The sequence below is a fragment of the Ictalurus punctatus genome, chromosome 13 (genome assembly GCF_001660625.3).
Source record: "Ictalurus punctatus breed USDA103 chromosome 13, Coco_2.0, whole genome shotgun sequence".
NCBI lineage: Eukaryota > Metazoa > Chordata > Actinopteri > Siluriformes > Ictaluridae > Ictalurus > Ictalurus punctatus.
In genome coordinates, this window is record NC_030428.2 from 8,975,796 (window position 1) to 9,003,094 (window position 27,299).

A 27,299-nucleotide genomic window follows, 5' to 3' on the forward strand; every position below is an offset into this window, starting at 1 on the left:
GATTACATTTGAATAATGCTTTTAGTCATTCGGCAGAAGCTTTTATCCAGGACAGAGTGCAACTGCGTACAATGCAGGTTCTTACCTCATCCTAGCCTGTAGTAAACACTTCTCTGAAACTCAGTACACAAGTTTTTACAGTAATAACAAAACTGTTATTACTTTGAAACGATTCAAGATCAGGCAAATGAAACCACATTCTTAAGGCTTTAATTATCTGATGTGGGGAAAAGCTAGATAATGCTTACATTTAGCAATACCACAGTGAGTTAAGGCTCAAAGGTGTTCCATACATTGAAGATAGCAGTAAAACATGAGCAAACGTTACATTCATTTGTCAACAGTCTTAAAAAGAAAATGACAAGGGCAAACAAACTTGAAAACACAAAATGTACTTGCAACCATGGTAAAACAAGTCTTTCCTTTACACAATGAAACGAATATTTACATTTACATTGAAATGATAAAAAGGGAAACAAATGGGGGGCCCTGTATGTTTCCAGGGCCCCTTAAGGGATTTTTTTTTTTTTTTGGGGGGGGGGGGGGGGGGGGGGGGGGACGACGACGACGGTGAGAGACAGATACACCTACGAACTTCAAACAGGTTTGGTATTGAGGCAGTTCCTCCAAAGCAGCAGTGGTGGAGCAGGTGGTGGAGGACGTGGTGTCGTTACACTGCAGAGGCCCGATGCCACAAACAGTGTTCTCACTACACAGCTGTGCCTTAACCACGACGGAGCTGCTCAGTACCGGTAATTCTATCACCGAGCTGATTTTCATTTTGATCTGTTTTCAATAAATTAGCGTTCTTCACAATAGACAGTAAGTGCTTTATGTTTTCTTGTTCTGCCTTGTTTTTTTTATTACATGTTTTTTAGCTGCACTAACTGAATGCTATTTGGTAACGTGGAACAGGCTGTATAAATGAATACGAACCAGCGTCACCCATAGACGAGAAGGTCGAAGACGAGATCACAGATGCATACTAATCACAGGGAGACATTTCAAATGCTTCACCAAAAAAGGTTGAAATTTTCTGTCCCAGCATATACTGCAAAAAGGGCATATGTCTATTTACACTTTCTCTCGGTGACAGACTTATACCTTGAGGGTCTATACAGCACAACACCCCCCCCCCTTTTTTTTCTTTTTTTTTTCTCTTCAAAAAACAATTCACACATCTATATTTGAGAACACGTTACGGGGGTGTGAAAGGGGCAGGGCGGAATCACAGTGGTACCATTTACAGACACTGTTAAGGATAGGATGTGGGTGGAGGTGAACTGGGTACGAGAACAACGTACACACCTCTGTCCTTCTGCCTAATCCAAGGCGTTTCATTCGAACACGTTAAGAAAGAATAAACTGGTGTATCAGTACATGTTGACAGTTAGGCAGAGTCAAACTTCAATACACCACCAGCAGCATATAAGTAAAGCATTCTTTCTCCCTTTGCACCATTAAGAATGCTTTCACGCTTTTAGCCAAACCCCCCCCCCCCCCCCCCCCAAAAAAAAAACAACAAGTTTTTATATCTATACATCTCTATATATAGATATATAAATGAACCATGTGTATAGAAAGCCAATCATCTCCCTAGCAAGGCCAGGCTGCATTTCATGCATGCTCTAATCAGTCTATCAAAATCGGACAAACGCTTACTGCCACGTGAGCATATTTTGCTATTAAGCACGAAGTGAACAGGCACCGCAGCATCTGCGCTTCTGGCTAATTGGTCATTTGACCATGTCTGCATGGTTGCTCTTCCGCTTCCCTTAAAAGCCATTAGCTGCACTTTCCCACAACCCATCTGGTGCCTATAAAAGCAACTCTCGGCAGCACCTGAGCGGCTGCACGTGCCTAGTGTGCTACTGTTTAGAAGACTCATTTATATGTAAAAATGGCATAACTTGCTAGCCATTTAATTTATCGCATATTTTTCCATCTCCCTTTTCTGCAAGCAAAGCGGATGAGAGTTCTCTTGCGGTAATTTTTGCGTTACAGGCGTGCTAAAATCTCCATCAATCCAAAAGCTGAGGCTGAACAAGAAATTGATTACCTTCACTCTCTAACACGCTCTGCTATACGCATTTCTTTCAGAGGAGGGATTTCTAGTGGAAGAAATGAAAAAGGGAAGAAAAAAAAAACAAAAAAAAAAAAAACACAAGCAGGTTTAGTGTTGCAATCAATGCCACGAGACCACTGAACTGCCGTCGAAACCAAAAATAACGAAGAAAAACAAAAAAACAACACAGATTAACAGTGAAGCCTATTTGATTCTCAGTGCAAGAGGAAGATGCTGATTCCATGTACATAGGATAGATAAGCCTTTGGCTTGGCGGGAATACAGTAGCTCTGGTCCGAGTCCACTCTGAACTCATGCATTACGGCTGTGCGGGCTGCTGCTGCTGCTGCGCTGGTGCTGCAGGGGGCGGAGGAGGAGGAGGAGGAGGGGGTCCAGGCTGAGCTCCAGCTTGCGTATTCGGGGAAGGAGGTGGCGTCGGGCGCTTGAACTTGTCTGGACTGTTACTTCTTCTTGGGGATGGCCTCTGTCAGAGAATGAAATGGAGCATGTAAAACAGGCTTGGGATCATGGAGTCCATTTCAGAGATTATGTGAAATCTGTTCAAATGGGGAAAAAGATTATGCTTGGAATGCTAAGTTTCTATAGTTAGGAATAGAGGCTGACCAATTGATCGGTTTTGGCGATTAATTGGCATCGATAACTGACTGCTGGAACAATCAGTTATCGGCAAAAATCCACACTGATTTCTGGGGTTTTCCCCGGTTGTTTCCGTTGCATAGTACAGATTATACAGTACGAAAGCGGCCTCTAGAGGCGAAATAAAAACAATCACTGACGAATTTTGTTGTTATTTGAAGTGTTTTTTAAAAATTAATTTTGGATGTCTATTTTTATTTGGAGTGTTACTTTTACGTTCAGTTTGGATATACATCTTATTTACTTTTATATGTATTAATAGTTAATATATATATGAATATTTCATTAAAATACAGTACATTTTCATGGTGCAGTCAGTACTGTTTTTGTTTGTAATAAAGTTCAGAAATATTTTACTTTTGAGTGTTACGCCTTCATTCAGTATCAATTTTAAAAACTATCGGTTGATTAATCGGTTATCGGCAAGTACTGCGCAATTTAGTTATCGGTAAAGTTCACTATCAGTTGACCTCTAGTTAGGAAAGCATTGTTTAATGTCTCAGAAACCAAACATGTTCAGGAAAGGTTGTGCAGAATGTGATTAAGGCCCTTGTCACACGGATCACAACGAGCATGACAGGAGAAGGACAAAATAAGTAAGGGCGGCCTCGCTGTATAGAAGAAGAAGAACTCGAGAGAACCAAGCATGCCCTGTTTGTTGATTAGAGTTTTGCTGGAAACGCCATAAAACGACCACCATATGGAAGTTAAAAATGCCTAAAAATAAAAGTGCTGTGAAGTCAGCACTCTATAGGATCAAAAGCATTTCTGCTAGTTTGTGTTGCATTTTGAGAAATTCAACTAAGCCATTTGTACATCTATTTTGTTTTTGAAGGTACAGTTGCAAAATGATTCGACCCCCAGTGCAAATCCGGTTTATTGTCAAAATGTAGACTTTCAGCTGTTTGCAATGAACAAATCAAATAAAAGCGATTAAAATAGTTCAACACAACGAATACTTCAAGTGGTTTCCGCAATTCATCTGAAAATGCAACTTGTAATGATTTCTCCAGGTCTCAAAATTATTCAACCCCTTAATGGCAATCATCTTTAGTACTTAGTAGAGCACCCTTTTGCTGTTATGACCTTTTACAAACGAGATGCAGAGCCAGACACCAGCTTCTGGCAGCGTTCCTGAGGAATCTTATCCCGTTCCTCATGAGCAATGGCCTCCAGTTCAGTAATATTCTTGGGTTTGCGTGCTGCAATCGTCTTCTTCAAATCCCACCAGAGATTTTCTATGGGGTTGAAGTCAGGTGACTGTGATGGCCCTGTAGAATCTTCCAGGACTTCTCCTGCAACCAAGCCTTGGTGGAATTTGAGGTACGCTTGGGATCAAGGTCCTGTTGGAAGGGCCAATGATGCTTCCTCACAGACAGCATGTTTTCTCCTGGATTTCCTGATACTTCAATGAATCCATCTTGTCTTCCACATGCTGCAGGTTTCCAGTGCCAGAGGATGCAAAGCAGCCCCAGAGCATCACCGAGCCACCACCATGCTTGACTGTGGACAGAGTGTTCTTTCTTCATTCTTCTTTCTCCAGACATACCGCTGATCCATCGTACCAAAAAGTTCCAGTGTTGTTTCATCGCTCCACACAACAGAATCCCAAAACTCCTGTGTCTTATTTATATGAATTTGAGCGACTTTTCTTATGCTTTTGGTCAGTAATGCTGTATGTCTTGGAGTTCTGGCATGGAAGCCTTCTGTGTTTAGTACACGCCTTACTGTGCTCACTGAAACCTCAGTGCCTGTTGCCACCAAGTCTTGCTGCAGGTCTTTTGAAGTCACTGGAGGGTTTTTTACAACCTGCCTTCTCAGAAATCTGGCTGCAGGCGTTGATGGCTTCCTTGTTCTGCCCCGTCCAGGTATTTCATGTCATGTGTTCCAGCTGAAGCACACCTGTTGCAACTAATGAAGCCCTTGATTATTTGCATCAGGTGTGCTTGAGACCTGTTTTGCAAATTTGTGCTGTTGTGAGGGATTCTATTCATGGGGTTGAATAATTTTGAAACTGGAGAAGTCATTATAAATTGCATTTTCAGTTGAATTTGGGGAAACCACTTGAAGCGTTCATTGCATTGAACCATTTCAATTGCTTTTGTTTGAATTGTTCATTGCAAACAGCAGAAAGTCTGTAAATTTTGTCAATGAACCTGATTTGCAATGGGGGTTGAATAATTGTTATTACAACTGTACAAATACTGAAGATTCCAATAGAAAAGGCAGAGACCCGTAGGTCCCAGCTTGAGTACTCGAGTACAACGTGGCTCGCTTGAACACTGTCAACAAGTGCAATTTTTAATTTGCCAAGCCAAGCACTACCAAGCACTCTTTTTGTCATAAGGATTTATATGGACGCTGCAGTTCTCTCTTATACGCTTCAGATTCAGCTTTCACACACAAACAGAATAACTGAAGCAGCCACTGAAGTCCTCCTTCCTTCCACACAAACACAATCCAATGATGTTTTTCTAGATTCAAAATCCTCCAAGATTGCTGGTAATCGTACAGACTTTCAGGGCACTGTGCAATGATATGAAGTGCAGGGTTTGCAGGTGATGTTTAGAGGAAATGAAACACACATTCTGATAGTGACTCACCGCAATGCCATGTGAGGCTCCCACGTGAACGTGTAAGCCTGGCGTGTTGTAGTAAGACATGCCTGCACGGGTCAGTGTGGCTGGAGGGGTAAAGCCCACCGTGTGACTGGCATATGACAGCCCTGCCAGAGGAACACAGCATATTGTTTATGACACATCACAGAAACAGGCTATAGAACCTTGGTAGACTCTAAAATGGAGCACATTGCATCGTTGAATGGAATTTCTATAAAGGTGGTGTTTTACACGGACAGATCGAAGAAAAGAGAAAATACCTGCACAAATCATCTGTTTCTTAAAGCACGGCTAAACTACAGTATTTGTTTGTCATGAATACTCTTGATCCATGATCAAAAGAATGAGAAAGAATTCTTTCTAAGTGTGAGCCAGGCCTGTAATGTGTTGGGCTTCTGTCTTGAATATGGAGGTGTGAGAAAACACAGGCCGAAAACATCTATTAACTGTGTAGTTAACTTCAAACTCTAGTTACACTCTTCACCTAAAGTTATAGTAGTAACCAAAAACTATCAAAGCTGGGAACATGCTAGAGGTCGACCGATAGTGGATTTTACCGATAACCAAGTTGTGCAGTACCTGCCGATAACCGATTAATCACCCGATAGTTTTTTTAAATTGATACTGAATAATTTTTTTAATTGATACTGAAAAGTAGAGTAATTCTGAGCTTTATTACAAACAGTATTGACTGTATCGTGAAAATGTACTGTACTTTTTTGACATAAATACCAACTATTAATAAATATTAAACTAAATAAAAAAGATATACATCCAAACTGAACCAAGCAATAAAACCCCAAATAAAGAGACAATCGAAAATGAATAATAGTAAATAAATAAATAAATAAATAAATAACACAACAAAATTTGTCAGTGATGGTTTTTATTTCGCCTCTAGAGGCCGTTCTTGTGCTATATAATAAAAGCAGACCCCTGGTGTGGATTTTTGCCTATAACCGATAGTTTCAAGCATTCGCTCGGTATCTCACTATGGGAAACGCCTGGGGCATGACTGATCCTGGTAGCACCAATTACACCACGTCTGTCAGTTGACAGACCAATCACGACAGTGACGTGGGAGTACCACCTCCCTCATATATATCGCTGCAAGCGGTCCCTGAGTCATTCTCGTTCTCTTTCCCTTGAGATCGTTATACGGAAGCTATCCTCGTCAGATCCTCGCAGGGAGTGGCTGCTAAACAGTTCGTTCGACGAGCTCATGTTTTTAGGTACGTCTCCGAACGCAGCTATTTTTCCCTTATTCTTCCGAGGGAATTTTTTCTTCTGTTGTCGTTTTCTGGTCAGAACTAGTGTGTCGAGGAGAGTTCTCAATCTTCACGAGCCGTTACAGCTCATTTTTCCTTTATCCTCCCACATTGAGTGGTGTACGGAGTTTATATCTTATTGTTTGCATCTCTTAAGGTGACTGCTACCCATCAGCACAACAAAGTGTAAAGATCCCTCTTGCTCGTGTGCTAGTGGGTCGATGATTTCATCCAAAGACGCTCATCCTCTATGCATTGCGTGTCTGGGATTTAGACAAACACAGGCCGTGCTTGATAATCCCGAGTGCTGCCCACACTGCTCCCTTTTCCCGTTAAGGATATCAGAGCGCAGAATGCGAGTTGCTGCCGTCAATAAGGAGGATCCAAGTTTTTCTGCACCACCCACAGAGAAAGACGGGGCTGCTCAGCAAACCCAGTATAGCTGGAGAGAGTTAATGGATGATATCTCTCCCAATAACCCCCCCCCCCACACCTTTAATCAGACCCCTTGGCAGGGTATAAAGAGGATGAGGAAGATGAGGCGATTGCTCATCTCTTGGAAGATGATGTGGAGGAAGATCAAGCAATTCTCCCTCCTAATCCCTCTTCCAGACCTAGCAGTGCGACAGGTGAGTCTCCCTCCCCCATACAGGGGGTCTTGGACCTTATTGAAATGTGTAGAAGAACAGCTGCTAAACTTTCTATCAACTGGCCATCACAACAGGAAGGCCAGGGCACAGAGAGGGATTTATATGATGGGCAGAGACTGCCATCACGCACTCCCCCAGCCAAACAGCTGATTTCAGCCATCCCAGCTTGCTTTGCAGAGATGCACTGTTTTGGGGACAACCTTTTCTCTCATGGTGCCTGTTAAAGGTTTCTCTAGGCTGGATGTACTTAATACAGTGAGGGAAAAAAGTATTTGATCCCCTGCTGATTTTGTACGTTTGCCCACTGACAAAGAAATGATCAGTCTATAATTTTAATGGTAGATTTATTTGAACAGTGAGAGACAGAATAACAAGAAAATCCAGAAAAACGCATGTCAAAAATGTAATAAATTGATTTGCATTTTAATGAGGGAAATAAGTATTTGACCCCCTCTCAATCAGAAAGATTTCTGGCTCCCAGGTGTCTTTTATACAGGTAACGAGCTGAGATTAGGAGCACACTCTTAAAGGGAGTGCTCCTAATCTCAGCTCGTTACCTGTATAAAAGACAACTGTCCACAGAAGCAATCAATCAATCAGATTCCAAACTCTCCACCATGGCCAAGACCAAAGAGCTCTCCAAGGATGTCAAGGACAAGATTGTAGACCTACACAAGTCTGGAATGGGCTACAAGACCATTGCCAAGCAGCTTGGTGAGAAGGTGACAACAGTTGGTGCGATTATTCGCAAATGGGAGAAACACAAAAGAACTGTCAATCTCCCTCGGCCTGGGGCTCCACGCAAGATCTCACCTCGTGGAGTTGCAACGATCATGAGAACAGTGAGGAATCAGCCCAGAACTACACAGGAGGATCTTGTCAATGATCTCAAGGCAGCTGGGACCATAGTCACCAAGAAAACAACTGGTAACACACTACGCTGTGAAGGACTGAAATCCTGTAGCGCCCGCAAGGTCCCCCTGCTCAAGAAAGCACATATACATGCCCGTCTGAAGTTTGCCAGTGAACATCTGAATGATTCAGAGGACAACTGGGTGAAAGTGTTGTGATCAGATGAGACCAAAATGGAGCTCTTTGCATCAACTCAATTTGGCGTGTTTGGAGCAGGAGGAATGCTGCCTATGACCCCAAGAACACCATCCCCACTGTCAAACATGGAGGTGGAAACATTATGCTTTGGGGGTGTTTTTCTGCTAAGGGGACAGGACAACTTCACCGCATCAAAGGGACGATGGACGGGGCCATGTACCGTCAAATCTTGGGTGAGAACCTCCTTCCCTCAGCCAGGGCATTGAAAATGGGTCGTGGATGGGTATTCCTGCATGACAATGACCCAAAACACACGGCCAAGGCAACAAAGGAGTGGCTCAAGAAGAAGCACATTAAGGTCCTGGAGTGGCCTAGCCAGTCTCCAGACTTAATCCCATAGAAAATCTGTGGAGGGAGCTGAAGGTTCGAGTTGCCGAACGTCAGCCTCGAAACCTTAATGACTTGGAGAAGATCTGCAAAGAGGAGTGGAACAAAATCCCTCCTGAGATGTGTGCAAACCTGGTGGCCAACTACAAGAAACGTCTGACCTCTGTGATTGCCAACAAGGGTTTTGCCACCAAGTACTAAGTCATGTTTTGCAGAGGGGTCAAATACTTATTTCCCTCAATAAAATGCAAATCAATTTATAACATTTTTGACATGCGTTTTTCTGGATTTTTTTGTTGTTATTCTGTCTCTCACTGTTCAAATAAATCTACCATTAAAATTATAGACTGATCATTTCTTTGTCAGTGGGCAAATGTACAAAATCAGCAGGGGATCAAATACTTTTTTCCCCCCTCACTGTATGGAGGAGCTGGGGATGTCGTTGTCATCCCCCCACCCACCCGCCCTGTGGATTTGAGCATCAGGCCTATCGGAAAGGGACAAGGCGGAGTTCCTTGATGCTCCAGTGGAGCTGAAAGCCCTTTTCGGAGGTGCTGTGACAAATATGCGGCAGCAGCGTGACCTTCGCAAGAAAGTTGTAGAGGCTTTTGTTACTTGCCTCCCCAGGAAGCTCACTGCTCAACACCCAATCCCAATTCAAGTTCAGAGGAAAACAGTTCTCAGGTTGGAGTGTTGGCACCAGTTCACCCAGTGCTCCCCATGTTGTTTCTCCCCTCTCCACCCGCCGGGTTATGCAGCAAGACAGAGGAGGAGGTTAACAGTGTGTGAAACAAATGCAAATGTTCCTTGTGCATCCAGGCAGTGGGCCAAGGGCACAGACCTGTGTGAAAATAAAAACGATAACGTCCAATTCAGAGCTGCAACCCCCAGCTCCGCCACCGCGCCATCAGTGAGCAAGAGTTGCAACAGACCGCCTGCTGCTCACGCGGAGAGTCGGTGCACCTGTGTAGTACATCCTTGGGGTTTATCCACAATAAATAATGTCAGCAGCAGAAGAGGAGTCAGCTCAGATTTTAGAGGAAGAAATAACCTCTTTCATTCGGGTTGTACAGCAATCATGGCTTTTACTCCCGGTATTTTGTCATTTCCAAAAGGGGGGGGGTCTCCATCCCATTCTGGATTTATGGAACCTCAACAAACACCTCATAAAATACAAGTACAAAAATGTTGACGTTAAAGATGCTATCACAATTTATTCGCCCCAAAGACTGGCTTACGTCAGTCTGAAGGATGCATATTTTCACATAAGCCTCTACCCGGCACACAGAACAACCCTCAGGGTTGCCTATCGGGGCACAGGCTTTTGGCACTTCCTTTCGAGCTCTCTTTAGCCCCAAGGGTGTTCAGCAAGCGTGTCGAAGCAGCGCTCACACCAGTGAGAATAATGAGTCTTAGAGTGTCAGCTTATTTGGACAATCTGCTGGTGTGCGCTCCGTCATGGCAGAAGGCAGAGAGAGAGAGAGAGCGCAAAATGCTAGTGTCTCATTTAAAGAAGTTAGGGTTAAAATATGTTCAACGAGATGAAGAGCTGATGGGTGCCAAAATGAGATAATCTACCTGGGTCTCAGACTGAACTCAGGCCTGTATCAAGAGTTTCTGTCGGAGGAGCGCATCAGGTCAATTCGTGGCTATTTATCCCTTTTCCAGAAAGAGAAAAAGATCCCGTATCTTTACGTCTGTTAGGACTGATGGCCTCAACTGTCTCGGTTATTCCACTGGGACTGTTGCGAATGAGAGAGTTTCAGCACTGGACTGCGGCACAGCGTTTGTGTCCAAAACGCCACCTCTACCGCAGAGTGATCGTATCACTCTGCATGTTTCTCGAGTCAGGGACACTGCTGGGGGCAGTTTCTCTGTGAAAGGTGGTTACAACAGATGGGTCACTCACACGTTGGGGTGCAGTGTGCGAGGGCAGGATAGCGAAAGGGAGATGGGCCGTCTCACTACAGAACTTCCTAGAACAGTTAGCAGTGTTTCTCGCATTGAAACATTTTGTGCAGTTCCTAAGGAACCACCACATTTTGATCAGATCAGGCAACAACGGTGGTGGCGTACATAAATCACCAGGGAGGCACACAATCTCTTCAGCTTCACAGTCTGGCACGAAAGTCGAGTGTGTGGGGTATGAAGCATTTTCATTCATTACAGGCAATGCATGTCCCGGGAGTAATGAATGTGGGGGCGGATCTCCTGTCCAGGGGGAACCCTCTGTACGGAGAGTGGACTCTCCACCCTTAGGTAGTGAGCCAGTTGTGGGAGAGGTTCAGCCAAGCTGCTGCAGATCTCTTCGCCTCACTGCCCTCTATTCTTCTCTCTGGTGAGAGACGGTGCGCCTACGCGCCTGTGGATGCTCTGGTGCACCCATGGCCAAACGCACTACTGTACACGTTTACTCCACTGAGCCTGACCGTACCAACACTAAAAAGGAGTAAGTAATTGCGGTCACCCAGTCATACGAATAGCCCCGAACTGGACAGGGAAATGGCTGACTGAGGTAATTCAACTCCTATGCGACCAGCCCTGGCCTCTCCCGCTGCGCAGGGAACTCCTCTCTCAAGTGTACTGGGAGATTTTTCACCCGGCCCCAGGAAAGTGGCTCCTGGCCCTGGCCCATGAGGTTAAACTTGAGTGTTACGGGTTTGCCTGTGAGGGTGATTGAGAATATTCAGAATGCAAGAGCGGCTTCAATGCACTCTGTGTGTGATCGGAAATAGAGTGTGTTTAAGCGATGGTGCGCACACAGACACATCGTCCCTTTTCTCTGTTCTGTTGCGGATGAGTCATGTTTTCTGCAGGAACTTTTGGATAAGTTTTGGAGCCTTAGAGGTGCATGATGTTGCACAGGCTTTCAAAGCCACCGATTCCACCATGGGAGCTGTCTGTGGTCCCTAGTGCACACTCTCAACCCCCTTTTGAGCCTATAGATTGTATTGATTTAGAGCTCCTTTCACTAAAGGCTATTTTATTATTGGCTCTTTCGACCGCAAAGCAGATTAGCGAACTTCACACTTTGTCAGTTCATAACTCCTGTATGCAGTTCGCTATGGATTACTCTAGAATAACTCTCAAAACTAATCCAGCGTTTGTGCCTAAAGTGAGCAAGTCAGCTCTCGCCTGTAAACAGGTGGATTTACAGGCTTTCCATCCGCAGGCTTTTTCCTCATCAGAGGATGAGCGGCTTCATTGCTCGTGCCCTGTCCGTGCACCGCGTCACTATGTGGACAGGATGAAAGCACTAAGGAAGAGTAATCAGTTATGTATTTCATGGGCTGATTCTCATAAGGGTAAATCTATTTCAAGTCAGAGCCTGTCCCACTGGGGAGTGGAAGCGATTATATTAGGTTATAATAGCATGGGACTCGGTCCTCCGGAAGGGCTGAGGGCTACCTCATGGGAACCATTTATGGGCGTACGGAGTATAGCTATGCTGAGAATGAAGTGGGGACCGCTTGCAGTGATATACATGAGGGAAGCGGGACTCCTGCATCACTGTCGTGATTTGTCCGTCAACTGACAGATGTGGTGTAATTGGTGCTTCTGGGATCGGTCACGCCCCAGGCGTTTCCCATAGTGAGATACCTCACTCGTGTTATCAGCTATTAATCGGCAAAACCGATCAATCAGTCGACCTCTAGAACATGCAACTGCACTGAAATACTATTCTTTTAATTTTATTGGTGAGCATTAACAAGAAGTGTGTGTACCTGGTGATATGGGTCTGCTAGAGCTTGGGGAGGGTGTGTAAGGGATCGGGCTGGACACAGTGCGAGGACGAAGGCCTTGGGCCGACAGTTCATTAAAGTACCTATAGAAAAACAGAAAAGACATTTGATCAGAGTATAATACGTTTGTATGTATGTATTGTGTTTACAGCTGTCAATTCTTCCAAGACTATAGGATGCTTACAATTTTATAGTAAAAGCACATAGAATTTGTATCCCCCAACCAAACCCCCCCCCAAAAAAAACTTATATATATATATATATATATATAGAGAGAGAGAGATAGAAGGACTTTATTCAGAACTTCTCAGATTTTCTTTCTTTTACTGTTCTGACCTCTGATAATGTTTTAATTATCGGGGATTTTAATTTTCATGTATTGCCGGTATAATCCTTTGGGAAAGCAGTTATTTGACCTTGTTGACTCTTAACACAGTCAGTCTGTGATGCTACTTGACCTGGTTTTATCCATGGGTTTGTCTATCAGTAATGGGACTACAGAGGATAGTTACCGTATATATCTGCTTTATATCTGAAAGCCGACCTGCTGATTTGTCATGTTCAACCGGTAAAGGAGGTGACAGCAAATCGTTTTGCTGAGGCGTATGCAGCAAACACAGTTTCTTCTATTATTGAGGTTTCTGAGCCCTCAAGTTCTTGTATATTTGATGGGTTTGATCTGGTCTCTCTTCCAGTTCCTAGCAGCTAACGTTACGCACATGAAATAGTCATCTACTCCACTGGATCCGATTCCTCCTCGATTTTTAAAAGCTCTGTTTGAAACCATGGGCCCTAGTATACTATCTATTGTGAATAGTTTAGTTAAAGGTGTTGTTCCACCCGGTCTTAAGCAAGCAGTGGTTTCTCCCTTAATTAAAAAACAAGGCCTTGATTTTACACAGCTGAATAATTTCTAACCTACCATTTTTAACAAAAACATTTAGAGAAGGTTGTTCTTTCCTAAATAACCACTTTTTTTGAATCAGAAAATGATATTCTGGCTTTAGAGCTGGTCACAGTACAGAGACCGCTCTGGTAAAAGTTGTGAACGATTTACCGATGGCGGTTGATTCTGGGATGGCGTTTGTCTTAATTATATTGGAGCATTCGATTCTCTTAGAACGTCTGGGGTGTGAGGAAGGCGTATGTGGGACGGCTCTAAAATGGTTTTATTCATATCTACAGAACAGAACATTCTCTGCTAATTTTGCAAACACGTCATCCTGTGTGGTTCCCCTTAAAATCTGGTCTTCCTCAGGGATCTATTCTGGGGCCTACGTTGTTTTCATTGTATGCACCTGCTGGGGTCCATCTGTCCTCGCTAGGACATGTCTTATCATATATATGCAGATGACACGCAGCTGAAGTCCCTATTGGTCTGTCTTAATGAGGTCTAATAATTTTCTTCAGCTTAATGAAAGAAAACCTGAGATAATAATATTTGGTCCACTAAAAGTTAGAGAGAGGATTACCAGCACTATTGCTTCCCTAGAAACAACGGTTAAACGGGTTGTCATAATCGACTCGTCCCTCAGCTTTGAAAAACAGATAAAAATCTGAAAAAGTACTTTTCATCAACTTTGACTGATTTCTAGGCTAAAACCCTTTCGTACTTTTAAAGATCTGGAGATTGTTGTTCATGTTTTTATTACCTCTAGACTAGATTACTGCAACTCCCTCTATGCAGGGATCAGTCAGCGTCAATTATCTCGTATGCAGCTTGCACAGAACGCCGTAGACCACCACAAAAAAAAGGGCGGGGGGATTGCACATTACTCAAGTGTTATCCTATCTCCATTGGCTGCCAGTTCAGTATAGGATTGATTTTAAGATTTTATTATGGGTTTTTAAAGCTGTTCACAACATGTCTCCGATTTCTAATCGTCTAGGACGTTAAGATCGACGGATAAAATTTTCTAAGTTGTTGTCAAACGGAGCTTTAACAGTAGAAATTGTCTTCCACTCTGTATTTGGCAGGCTCCATCTAGAGGTTTTTAGATCTCAGCTGAAAACATACCTTTTTAAGCTAGCTTTTGAAGGGAGGGGATCGTGAATAATGGTCTCTGTGTGTGTGTAGGCACGATAATGCTATTGGCTATTTGCTTGTAGTCATGTTGTAGGCATAAAATATCATGTTAACCCCTGTGGCAAACACACTTCATGCTGCTAATGTTTCCTTTTGTCTCTCTTAATGCTGCATTAATGCACAAGCTCATGAGTAAAGCTGAAGGTAAGGAAAAATAATCTTAAATTTTTTTTTTGAATTATTATTATTATTTTTTTTTTTAAATCGCTGTCTCTGTACCTCTCGTCATCCATCTCCAGGCTGGACTCGCTTTCAGAAAGCTGCCTGCACAAAGCCTCGCGCCGCTCCACCTCCCGCTGCAGCTTCCTCTGGAGCCGAATGTTCTCCTCCCGCATGAGCCGCTCCTCCTCGATGTACTGAGCTCGATTCTCTGTGTCTGAGAAGTCATACACAACATCAGATGTTTCGATAACGTTGCAATGACAGCAGAGACGTGTATATGTATACGTGCGACAGGGATGCCCGGACCGAATCAGGACTGGATTTGACTTGTACCCAATGAGATTTTTAATACAGGTCATTAGATTAACTGACAATGTCATTACTGTCTTTCAGATCATGAGAACGTGGGGGGAAAAAAAACAAGGGCAAGACTGCATATCCCATGCATGGTATTAGACTTCAATAAAAGTAATTTGAAAGTAAAAGAAAGCCTTAACCAGGACCACACTAAATACTTTGCAGTTTGGATCCTTTGGTCTGGACAAACTCAAAAGGAGAGGAAAATAAGGACATCCAAGCTCCTTTTCCCTGGTGGGAATTTGCAACCTTGCAATCTCCTGATAATAGGACAAAATCGTAGACAGTTACACCACTTTTTTTTTTTTTTTTTTTAAATAGATTAAAAATAATATTTTTGAGCAAGTCTACATGATCTTACTCAAGCCTTGCATTTCTTACTCAATGGGATGGTGACAGTTGTCAGGGACGTAAATAAATGTTTGCCTCTGGCATAATGTCCATTCCCCAAGAGACCCAGTTGCAATATGTGAGGAAATCAAGCTGAGGATTTCATCAGCGTGGTGCTCAGGAAAGGATTTATTTTGCTATATGCAGCTGCGCCATCTAGTGGACACTGACCGAAACATCTCCGTCATCAGCCCATAGCTCTCAATAATCTCACGGGAAAGAAAAAAGCCTTCTTAAAAGTGTCATATTTCATCATGTGTCAACCAGAGAGCTGAAACAAAACCACATACAGCACCTCCTGCTACGTCGTATCCTACACAACAAGCCTTGCTGAAAGGCAGAGGTGAGAACGTGGACCTCAGTGGGCTTTTAGCACTCACGCTGCAGTTCAGCAGTGCGCAGGTTCTTCTTCAGCTTCTCCACCTCGCTCTTCAGGTAACGGATGTGTCTCATCATGTTCTCCGGAGAGTCGATCTCCATGGAGATGTCCCTGGGGGATGGAGGAGCGGAGACCGGCTGGTCCAGCTTCTCCTGAAGAATTCTGTACGGACGGGACACGGCAGGACCGGGATGTTACGAATACAATACCGTCAGCATGACACATGGCTACGTGCTAAAGTGTCTAAGATTCGAACAATGGGCCAGCAATTCTAACAAGAGTCTCTATTCCACTATGAAGAACAGATCACCACAAACCTTTTCTCAGCTTCCAGTTTGTCCATCCGTTTCCACAGTCGGTTGACCAGCGCCTCCTGCTCCTGCTCCAGTGTGTTCTCCAAGTCAATCTTCTCTCGTCTGAGCTGGAATAAAACAAAATTTTAAATAATCCCAAAAAACAATGTAGAAAAACCAAGTAGAACGCAAACTCATTTGTCCTTACATGCCTCATCACACACATGAGTATATTAATGGCTCTGATAAAGGCGTGTGACAAGGCAGGAAATATTACTTGAAGATAGGTGGTGGGTGATTTTTTTTTTTTTTTTTTAAAGAATAAAACAAAACAGGGCTTGCTGTTATAGGAAATGAATCCATTTTTGGTTCATCCTTACATTAATGTGTCCCTGTGAATAAGTTGCTAATACGGTGATCTCAGTTACACAGTCCGCACTACTCAGCACTGCTGTTACAGAAAATAAAAATAAAAAAATAAATAAAAACACACCTGACCAATCAGATTTGAGAATTCAGCATAACTGGCTACCAGGGATGGGCGACATCTTATCATTTGTGATATACCGGTAGAAATTCTCCCCACGATAATAATGAGTCTTCCCGTGATAATAACGATAAAGCCTAGTCGATGACGTATTTCTTCGTGCGACCCGTTCGCAGCTCACGTGCAGAGCGAAGACGAGTACGGCGGAAGGCGGACGTGAAGCCGAGGAGGAGTTCATCGCTAAACGAGGAGCTACTGTACCTCTACGATCTGGAACTGGTTTGCTTCCAGAAAATCACTTTTACTTTTAGATCAATGTTTGTGTTTCTGAGGCTCTCAAGACCGCACACAGCCGTCACTTGTAGCCAAAGACAGCGGTGCACGGTACTGTATTTATATCATCACTGATATCGTTATCGGAAATAAATACCAGAACATATCGTGATATAGTTTCAAGTCCATATCACACATCCGTACTGGCTACGTTCACATGCAACCAAATAATCCGACAGTAATCCGACTGACGGCTCAATCGGACCGAAAAGCCTTCATGTAAACCCCTTTATCGACGCGATTGAAATTCCGATCGATTGGAAGGGGCGGGTTTATTCCTTTTCTAATTCAATCGAGATGGGGGAAAAAAAATGACCATGTAAACATTTGAATCCTATTATTTTCTCAATCAGATTAAAAAATTCCTCGTGCACATGCGCGGTAGTGTGTAGGTTGACGTCTTAAATATGGCGTCCGGTGGAAGGAACTGGTCGACGGAGGAGACAAAATATTTGCTGAACATACTAAAAGACAAAAAGATTGTCGAGAGACTGGACGGAAGAAATGTTCGTAATAACGATCTCTTCAAAGAAGTGTTTGAGGAAATGCAGTTTGGAGGATTCAGTCGGGCAGTAGAACAAATTAAAGTGACTAAGATTTGGTGGGAAACACCCCCCCCCCCCCCCCCCACGTTGCTGACATGTTTTTATATTTGTCAACAAAGCAAAAAAAAAAAATCCAATAATTAGGTAATTCGGGGTCACGTCCACGGCTTTCTTTCTCCGCGATTGTATGGTTGGCATGACGACAGACGCTGTACGTTTGCGCAGAAGCTTCGTTCGGAATACATACAATGCACATATAAACGATGAGCACATGTTAAAAATCCATCTGAGCCAAACTACAACACCACCACATGTACTTGCTGTAAAATGTTGCTACGTGCAAAACCCATGCATATATGGCTGTGGTTTTGTGGACACAGCAGGTGTCAGACGTTCACAAGTCGCTATGTGCAAGTCAGAGTCAAGTCTCAAGTCAACACACACAAATATGCAGCCATTATATCGTACGCAGGGCAGCTGGCCATAGAGCCAACGTCGGATGAGGAAATCCAAACAAAAAGGGATGAGCACCACACTAGTAAGGAACTTGACAGACAGGTAGATGATAATAGATAGAAATCCACTTTAACCGGCATTTTGAAAATAATAATAAATAAATAGTTACCGGTGAGGTAACCATCGGAGCATACACCGTGACATAATATAATTCTACTTGTTTTGTTAGCTTCTACTCAATACCGTTGTTTGTAGAGTTCCTCGGTCAGACTGGAGTGCTTACAGGTATTTGAATACCTGGTTGACCATTTGTAGCAGCAATATTCAAATAAAAATCACTACGTGGGTATTTGTTACGTCCTACATGAAATCAGTCATAAATATGAAAAAGAAAAACCTCGCCTGGTTTTCCGTATTTTCTCCCTCATTTGCCAATTCCTACTTGCCAGACATCATACGACAGCTACCAACCAAGGAGTGTGATGGCTAACATGTGCTTCCGCTGAAACACATGAAGCCAGCTCTATCTGCCCAGTATATCCTTCTTACAATATACCCATGACCCGTGTTGCTGTGATTGACAGCGGAGACGGAGTAATGCCATCCTGTCCACCCAGAGAGCACGGCCAATTTTATTCCCTTGGCTCCCGGGTTACAGATGGCCGTAACGTCCTGACGGCAGTGAACGCTGCATTTGGCGGCTTTGGGTTTGTCTCAGGACCGGACGTTTTCACTCTGATGGAAACACTGGAAAAACGTAGTCTGGTCTGAGGAACCTCAATTTCTGCTGAGGAACACAGAAGTCAGGGGAAGAATTTGACGTCAACAGCATGAATTCCATGGACCCAACCTGCCTTGTGTCAACAGTCCAGGCTGGTGGAGGTGGTGTAATGGTGTGGGGAATGTTTTCTTGGCACACTTCGGGCCCGTTATTACCAAATCAACCATCGCTTGAACGTCACAATCTATTTGAGTAACGTTGCTGATCATGTGCATCCCTTCAAGCCAACAATTTACCATCTTCTAATGGCTACTTCCAGCATGATAACGCAACATGTCACAAAGCAAAAAATCAAGTAATACGTGAAAGATGTTTTACAATTTCCCCCCCATCCTAAACGGAATATCCATTTATTACCTCTTACAGACGTTGACATGCTGGAATTAGGCAGACGGCACATTGCAGGTTCAGACACAGATAGGATTAAAAAAGGTTTTTCTATATTTTACATCCCGCTGAAAATGCTGCTCTGCTATCAGCCATGCACAGACTTGCTTGTAAAGAGTCCTCCAAAAGTGCAGAATCCTGACAGCATGAACTACAACTGGTTTGGCAATTCACATTCAAAACCCTGCTGGTGAATTTCTCTCACAAGTACATGAAACGTGCTTTACTTCAGAAGGCTGCAATCACTGGGCAGGACTTTTCTAAACAGGAATCTTCAAGTGTACCTGCTCCAAGGTGAGCTGTTTGGAGATGGTGTCATTCTCCAACTTCTTGATCTTCTTCATCAGTTTGTTGACCTGGAACTCTTGCTCTTGTTCCAAGTGCTGCTCAAGCTCAGCTTTCTCATGTTGAAGCTAAGAGAGAAGAGAAGAAAGAAAGGAGAAACAAGCTTTTAGAGAGGTTCTATGAAATATTCATGCTGACAGTTGCATATCAATGAGGAGGAAGAATCCACTCGGTTCCATGCAAACGACTTCATGTAAAAATAAATAAATAAACAACCCACACACATCTGAAAGCCTTGAATGTGACCTTGGGAAACAGCTCGACAAAATCCACTCTCTTAAATCGTTCCCTGAAAGCATATGACTCACTGCTTAATTGCTTGGCAAGACTTTCCCCCAAAATTTCAGCATTATTATGCTTCTTTTAAGCAAATTACAAACGGATAGCGCTTTTCCACCTTTCCTATTTAATACAGATGCAAGAGACGGGTCAGCAGAAGGTGACCAACAGGCCAGGTGCTACTTTTCTGCCTCATCACTGTCTGATATACCGTATGCAAATGAGCAAAATAATCATCGTAAAGCTACCAGGCATTCCTACACTGTCCTCAGGTGATAAAGGCAAGTCCATAATGACAACCCAACTCTATATGAAGAAGAATAAGAATAAGAATAAGAAGAATAAGAAGAAGAAGAAGAAGAAGAAGAAGAAGAAGAAGAAGGTGAAGCACCAGCAGCAGAAGAAGAAGAAAGTGAAGAAAAAGGAGAAGAAGCAGGTGAAGAAGAAGGTAAAGAAGGTGAAGAAGAAAAAGAAGGTGAAGAAGAAAAAGAAGGTGAAGAAGAAAAAGAAGGTGAAGAAGAAAAAGAAGGTGAAGAAGAAAGTGAAGGAGAAGAAGGTGAAGGAGAAGAAGGTGAAGGAGAAGAAGGTGAAGAAGAAGAAGGTGAAGAAGAAGAAGGTGAAGAAGGTGAAGAAGAAGGTGAAGAAGAAGAAGGTGAAGAAGAAGAAGAAGAAGGTGAAGAAGAAGAAGGTGAAGAAGCAGAAGAAGAAGGAGAAGAAGGAGAAGAAGGAGAATAAGAAGAAGAAGAAGAAGGTGAAGAAGGAGAAGAAGAAGGAGAAGAAGGAGAAGAAGAAGGTGAAGAAGCAGAAGAAGAAGAAGAAGAAGAAGAAGAAGGAGAAGAAGAAGGAGAAGAAGAAGGTGAAGAAGAAGAAGGAGAAGAAGGTGAAGAAGGTGAAGAAGAAGAAGAAGGTGAAGAAGGTGAAGAAGAAGAAGGTGAAGAAGGTGAAGAAGAAGAAGGTGAAGAAGGTGAAGAAGAAGAAGAAGGTGAAGAAGAAGGAGAAGAAGAAGAAGAAGGAGAAGAAGAAGGTGAAGAAGAAGGAGAAGAAGAAGAAGGAGAAGAAGAAGAAGAAGAAGAAGAAGGTGAAGAAGAAGGAGAAGGTGAAGAAGAAGAAGAAGAAGAAGAAGAAGAAGAAGAAGAAGAAGAAGAAGGTGAAGAAGAAGGTGAAGAAGAAGAAGAAAGTGCAGAAAAAGAAGGTCTTGGTAGTAAACACTCTGTATCAGTCAAAGTTCCAGGACAAAGGGAGCTGTGGTGAGCAAAATGTCCCAAACATCAAATCTAACTACAAACTTTTAAAAATGTCACTCATTAATAATCTAAACATTGTAATTGTGGGCAAATCGCTGTGGTTTAAGCAGAATAACACACTGTGGGGGATAGTGGCACTGAAATCTGAAATCCTGTACAGACGGGTTATTCCTTACTCGTCACGTGTTCGGCAATAACGAAAACAAAAGCCGTTCAGCTCCCCTGTTTTTTTTGGCCAACAAAACCACTGCTGTGGATTTCATGTCTCAACAAATCTGACACATAATTTAAAATAATTTTTTTTTTAAAAAACAGTGACAACCATCCATCACTTCATAGTCAAATATAAACCCTGTTTAAATGACTTCAGTGTGTGTCTCCGTACCTTTTGTACATTTTCAGTACATTTGAACAATCCAGTGATAATACCGATCACCGTGATATTTTTTGGTCACGGTAATCATGACATGAAATTTTCCTACTGAAGACCGATTACAGCAGAAATGAAGTTCTTCTGATTCGTATCATGTAACGTCCCACCTAGTTTCCTCCTTCGAAACAGGAACTGATAGTCTGCATTTTACCAACGAATTTTACATCAAGTTAGCACAATAATCAAACTGTTCACAGTACTCTCTCTGTCCTGTACATGTACACATACTAAAACTGCTTTTAAAAAAAATCTAATAAAATAAATTTTAAAAAAAAAAGACCAAGAGGTCCTGATCACATGTCTTCAATGCAGATATGATAAGGAGGAACCGCTGTGTTTGTTTAGCTTGATTTTAGCACTCCAGGTTCTAAAAATAGAGCCGGTCAGGATAGTTCATGTCTCAGCGTTGTTGCCAATTCACAATCCACAGTGCATGTCATTATTAAGTTAAAGCAGACGAAAGCATTGCTTCACAGCTGCATAATGAATCCATTACAACCGCAGCTTCTAGAAGCCTCTTTCATCTCGCGTGACCTAGTTAAAGCAAAACACCAGCTAGGTCAAAACTAGGGATGGGTGATGTGACAAAAATATCATATCAGGATATCAGAAATAAAAAGGTCCAATTAAACTTTCATTTAAAAGATCTACAACAATAAATTGTTTAGGTATAAATAGTCTGTTTAGAATTTTAAATCAACTGTTAAAATCAGAGTTTGTATTCATTATAAAATATTGACATTGTGTGTACGTTCATTTGAACGTATTCATTTCTTTGTGTTATACACCAAAGACATTTGGGTTGGAGATCAAAAGATATATACGACATGAGAGTTTAGGATTTCAGCTTTGATTTCCTAATATTTACATCTGGATGTCTTAAACAACATAAAACCCATTTTTTCCACCCAATTTTTTTGGCAAAAGTATAGAACCAGATAAATCTTGAAGTATATTAAAGTAAATAACACTTAATATTTGGTTGAATGTCACTTGCTTCCAGTAACTGCAATAAGCCTGCGACTCCTTGACCACCAAATTGTTCGTTTCTTCTTTTGGGATGCCACCACAGCCTCTTTCATTTGCTGTTCGTTTCGGGGAATGATTGACTTGGTCGGTCTAAAACCTTCCACCACCACCACCCCCCCCGGATGAAGTCCTTTGTTGAGTTGGCAGTGTGTTTTGGATCACTGTCTTGCTGCATGATAAAGTTGTTCCTGATTAATTCGGATGCAATTCTCTGTAAACTGGAAGATAAAATGTTCCTGTAAACTTCTGAAGTCATTCTGCTGCTACCATCATTAGGTACACCATCAGTAAAGATAAGTGAGCCTGTACCAGAAGGAGCCATGACACTACCTCCACCATGTTTCACAGATGAGCTTGTTTGTTTTGGATCATGAACAGATCCTTTCGTCCTCCATACTTTGGCCTTTCCATCACTTTGGTAGAGCTTAAGCTTGGTTCCAGAACTTTTGTGGCTCATCTCTGTATTTCTTTGTGAATTCCAATCTGGCTTTCTTGGTGGTATGACCTCTATATTTATGCTCTCTAAGTCTTCTTTGAACGGTGGATTGTGCTACCTTCACCCCTGCCCTATGGAGGCTGTTGTTTTGGGGTTTTTCTTCACAGCTCTCAATGTTTCGGTCATCAGCTGTTGTTTTAATTGGCCGACCCGTTCGATGTCTTTTGCTCAGTACACCAGTGGTTTCTTTCTTTTTCTGGACATTCCAAGTCATTGAATTGCCTATGCCCAATGTATCTGCAATGTCTCGGATTGATTTTCCCCTCTTTTCTCAGCTTCAAAATGGCTTGCTTTTCTCCCATAGACAGCTCTCTGATCATCATGTTGGTTTATCCTTTTTAACAACAAATTCCGTCTTCACAGGTGAAAGTGAAGGCTAAAATCAATAGCAGATGTTCAGATCTATTTATTGTTTAAACAATCAATCAATCTAACAGGAAACACCTGGGTAACAAGGAACAGTCACGTGCGCCAATGTGTTTGCTCTCCTACAAATTGGGTGGTCTGATGCAAAATGTTCTACATAATGTTCTGTCTTTTAACATCTACATATAAATACTAAGAAATAAAAGCTGAAATCTAAACCCTCTTCTCATATTCATCTTTTGATCTCAAACCCAAATGTCTTCATTTAAATTTTTTATTTTTTTTTTAAACTGGCCTTGCCAATCCAATAGTTTCAGAGGGGATGGTTATATATATCGTCACTTTACCCAGCAGCATTCAGAACATAAAAGGCAGCTCTCAGTACAGTCTTGATTCCATAGGCCTACATGTCTTGCGGGCAAACTTAAAGCCAGCCCGGTCTCTGCTGAGCCTCGGCACTTACTTGCATAAGTTTGCGAGAGAGTTCGTTGGTGAGGAATTCTTCTTCCTTCTCATAATTGACAGCAAGAGTTTCTTTCTCCTTCTGCAAAGCCTGGATCTTCTTGAACAGCGTGTTGCTGATGAACTCCTCTTCTTGTTCTGCTCGGGCTTGCTGCAGATCAGAAAGTGTGACATTTAAAAAATAAAGCAATTACAAGTCCACAAGTGTGCACTTCAAGTAAGAGTTGAGGGCTATTTGACAAATCACGAAGTCTCTAACGTGAGCTGTCAAAAGCACCAAAACCCATAGAAAATATGTAAATGTGCAATTAAGGACTCAAGGACATTCATTCCAGGCAAATGCGTTCCATGATGAAAAGTTGACTCGTTATCAATTATTTATGAGCTATTTGGCAAGCAAGGACACACAGTCTAAAAAAGCTGGAGTGGTGAATATAAACAAGGAAGCTGAATTCATATTACATTCATGACTATACATTATGACTTTTCTGGATGGCGGTCTGATGTGATTCGAGGTTACATTTCACACACTGAGCAATAACAATCTGGGTCACAGACTGGTTTTTGTGCAAAAAGTATAACAATATACTGGTGCGTTTAACTAAATGTTAGTGCTTTTTTCATATTGCTACAATTTGCCGCCTAAAAAGTCACCAAAGCTGGCACCACCGAGTTTCCGTGTTGATGAAAGCTTGTATAAATAACGTCTTTGCGATAGTTTCACTTCTCTTTAATACCATCGCATAATAAATTTTATTGCAAAACACAAAACGGTCCATCTGCAATATAATCCTGAGGGAACAAAAAGAGAAATGCATGAGTTGCACGAGGTCACTGCATGCGTTGCACGAGTTCACTGCATGCGTACTATTCATGACTATTAAAACCGATCTAGCATGCAAATCTGGATCAATATAAAATTCTGTTGGGGAAGCCCTGGTTCAGTATGGTCGGATATTTTGTAATATGATCCAGTTAGTGATTGTGTGGATTGAATGGACTGTTTTGCCCATTACCCAACCAAATTCAGACCTGGTAATGGTAAATTCATAATTGATCACAGAGATGAGCGTCTACACGATGTACACATGGTTGTCACATATAAAGTTCCATGTGCATCACATACACCTCATAATAATACAAACTGATTGCTGTGACCTTTATTATTAACACCTGTAGGGTTGTGGCTGCTCAGGTTGCGCTTCATCAACAGTAGGTCACATTAAAATTGTTGCTTCTCTGACAAACACATCTATATGTTATTGTACAGCATTTTAAACCCTGACAATATTTGGTATATTTTGTTTTAAGGCAGGAAGTGATAGAAAAGATATTCCTGGGGCATCTTTATTGGGAAGAACAGGACATTATGGAATCTTTTACAGTCTGGACACGTGGCGCGTTCAAGTCCTGTTGGAAAGATCGTATTTAGGATTTGAGCACACATAAACGGCACCACAAAGTCGTAATTACGAGTGGGAAACTCTGGATTTTCCGAGTTGAGGTCAGTAAGAAAACAAGGTGGAATCGATGGATGCAACGTTTGAAGTTGACGGTAAATTTGTTGAAATTGAACGTTTATGCATCTCAGAAGCCGATTCCAGTTATTACGTGTTTGGTATATGCAGCAAGTATTTGTCAAGCTGTTTTTTTTTTTTTTAATTTACAATAAAACAAGCTAATTGCCTGAACAAAATACGATAGCGTTGTACAATTACAATATAATAAGTAACGATAAAGTTTACAGCAGCTTCATAAATTGATTAAAGAAACGTGTCTGAAGCACATTCGTTGTTCATTTTCTGGAAGTAGCGGTATTTGTTTTCAAGCAACTTTTTTTTGTAGTTGATTAAAGCTGGGTACACACTGTGCGATTTTTAATAGTCGTTTGCGACTGTTGCTTGTCAGACTGTACGAACACGATCCCCGCTGTAAGCCATGTCACACTGTATTATCTCAGTTGTCATTAACTTCAGACTGCACGACAGTCAAGACATGAAAAACGGACAACACAAGAAGACTCGTACGGAAAATTTGATCGCGACAGCCATTAATCGGCTGTCGGGGAACATGTCAAACTACGAATCGAAGACTACAGATTTTGGCCTAGGATTATAGAAATCTTTTAGGATTCTCAAAATTTGTCTCAGACGAGCAACTTGTGGCCGAAACCGTACAGTGTGAACCCGGCTTAAGAGAAGGTACACCGGCATCTTACTCTGACCAAAGTGATGTCGTGAGTACGGCTTCCCAACTCTTAAACACAGACTTCCAAGGAGGACTTGAACGCACAGATGGTTTGTATGATATGAGGTTATTTCTACAAGTCATTTTAAATACTTTAAAATGCTGCATAATGTTCTACCATGTTTCAAACAATAAATAAAATGAACATGCATTTTAAAAATGAATAAATAAAATTACTAACGTGAATAAAATCCCAGAGATACCCTTAATAACATAATTACACTCCCCCACCTCCTGAAGTAAAACTCATCCCGTCTAAATAGGGCTTTAATTTAACAGTTTAACAGCAGTGACAGCTGTCTGGATATATAATGTTTTATTTCCAAACAATTATTACTCCTAGCAGTTATCTGACCTCCAGCCTGGCTAGGGCCTAACAAACCTCTAAGCTAACAAGCTCAACGCTCAAACTACACAATTACTATATTCAGGTAATGATAAAACTGTTATTTATTTATTTTATTTTTTAAAGACGGAATTTAGTATTTAAAACTGTCAGTAGTGCTTTAGTGTGTTATTTTCTAACGAGGTTGTTTAGCTTTTACAGCTAAATGAAGAGAATGTCATGTTATTCAGAACGTGAGATTAGCATTGCAGCTAATATTTTCAACACGGTGAGTTAGTAGTAGTAGACATGCACGTGCGAAAACAAATGTTTGCGTCACAAGTGACAGCAATGTCAAGCTGCCTTCAAGCTAACCTGGCAACAGGGAAGGTTAACAACATGAGCTAGCTACGGCGCGTTCTACCTAGCAAAACACCACTCAAAACAAATAATTAGCTAGACGCAGTCCAAGCTCGACACGCCTCGCACAACCCTGAAGCGCAGGCACGGATGAACACGGTGCGAGTGAACGCTGCTCGGTCCTGCACTTACAATCGTGACGCTGGCTTTTCGCAGGTCTCTGTTCTCCTCCTGCAATGCTTTACACTTCAGTTTGAACGTCTCCAGCTCGATCTTCAGCACTTTGTTCTCCTGCTGCAGGGACGCTAGGCGATTTGTCAGCTCCTCCAGACGGAATGGGGAAATCACGAACCCCTGCTGTTTGCTGGAAGAGGAAGAAGTGGAGCACTGGGGAGTAGCCGAGCTGCTCCCCGCTCCATCAGTGTCACTCTCACTCGCGCTGTCCGCCATGATCACTGCGAGCATCTGAGACAAGCGGCAGCAATGTGTAGCTCAGCAGCGTCATTCTCTTCACTTCTCAGCTCTTCCTCTCTCCTCCTCCCACCCGCATTCGATAACAAACCCCGCCTCTCCAGGCGTCTTGTGCTGTGAGTGGCTGGGAATCTCAGCCGACTCTCTA

General features: G+C 42.4%; 1 protein-coding gene across 2 annotated transcripts; it reads right to left on the reverse strand.

Moving 5' to 3' along the window:
* Window positions 1-194: 194 nt before the first annotated feature.
* Window positions 195-27,235, reverse strand: ccdc6b (coiled-coil domain containing 6b). 2 transcript variants are annotated; one of them, XM_017484063.3, is made up of 9 exons: window positions 26,873-27,235; window positions 23,750-23,899; window positions 19,379-19,507; window positions 16,130-16,233; window positions 15,814-15,974; window positions 14,744-14,900; window positions 12,421-12,521; window positions 5,326-5,447; window positions 195-2,549 (listed from the first exon to the last, which is right to left on the reverse strand). In XM_017484063.3, exons 1-9 carry the CDS (start codon window positions 27,143-27,145, stop codon window positions 2,385-2,387), a joined length of 1,362 nt encoding a protein of 453 aa, XP_017339552.1. In that variant the 5' UTR covers window positions 27,146-27,235; the 3' UTR covers window positions 195-2,384. The 2 variants fall into 2 exon arrangements, with proteins under 2 accessions (XP_017339552.1, XP_017339553.1); XM_017484064.2 differs by lacking the exon at window positions 5,326-5,447 and having other exon boundaries at window positions 2,385-2,549.
* Window positions 27,236-27,299: the final 64 nt, after the last annotated feature.

What these genes read in the sequence shown, in the direction of transcription:
- ccdc6b (XM_017484063.3), bottom strand. Translation starts at nt 27,145, where the DNA reads ATGCTCGCAGTGATCATGGCGGACAGCGCGAGTGAGAGTGACACTGAT. An exon ending in GCGCACTGCTGAACTGCAGC is followed by an intron (nt 14,901 to 15,813) that starts GTGAGTGCTAAA and finishes ATGACTTCTCAG; the next exon opens with ACACAGAGAATCGAGCTCAG. An exon ending in CTGGAGATGGATGACGAGAG is followed by an intron (nt 12,522 to 14,743) that starts GTACAGAGACAG and finishes GTTTTTCTATAG; the next exon opens with GTACTTTAATGAACTGTCGG.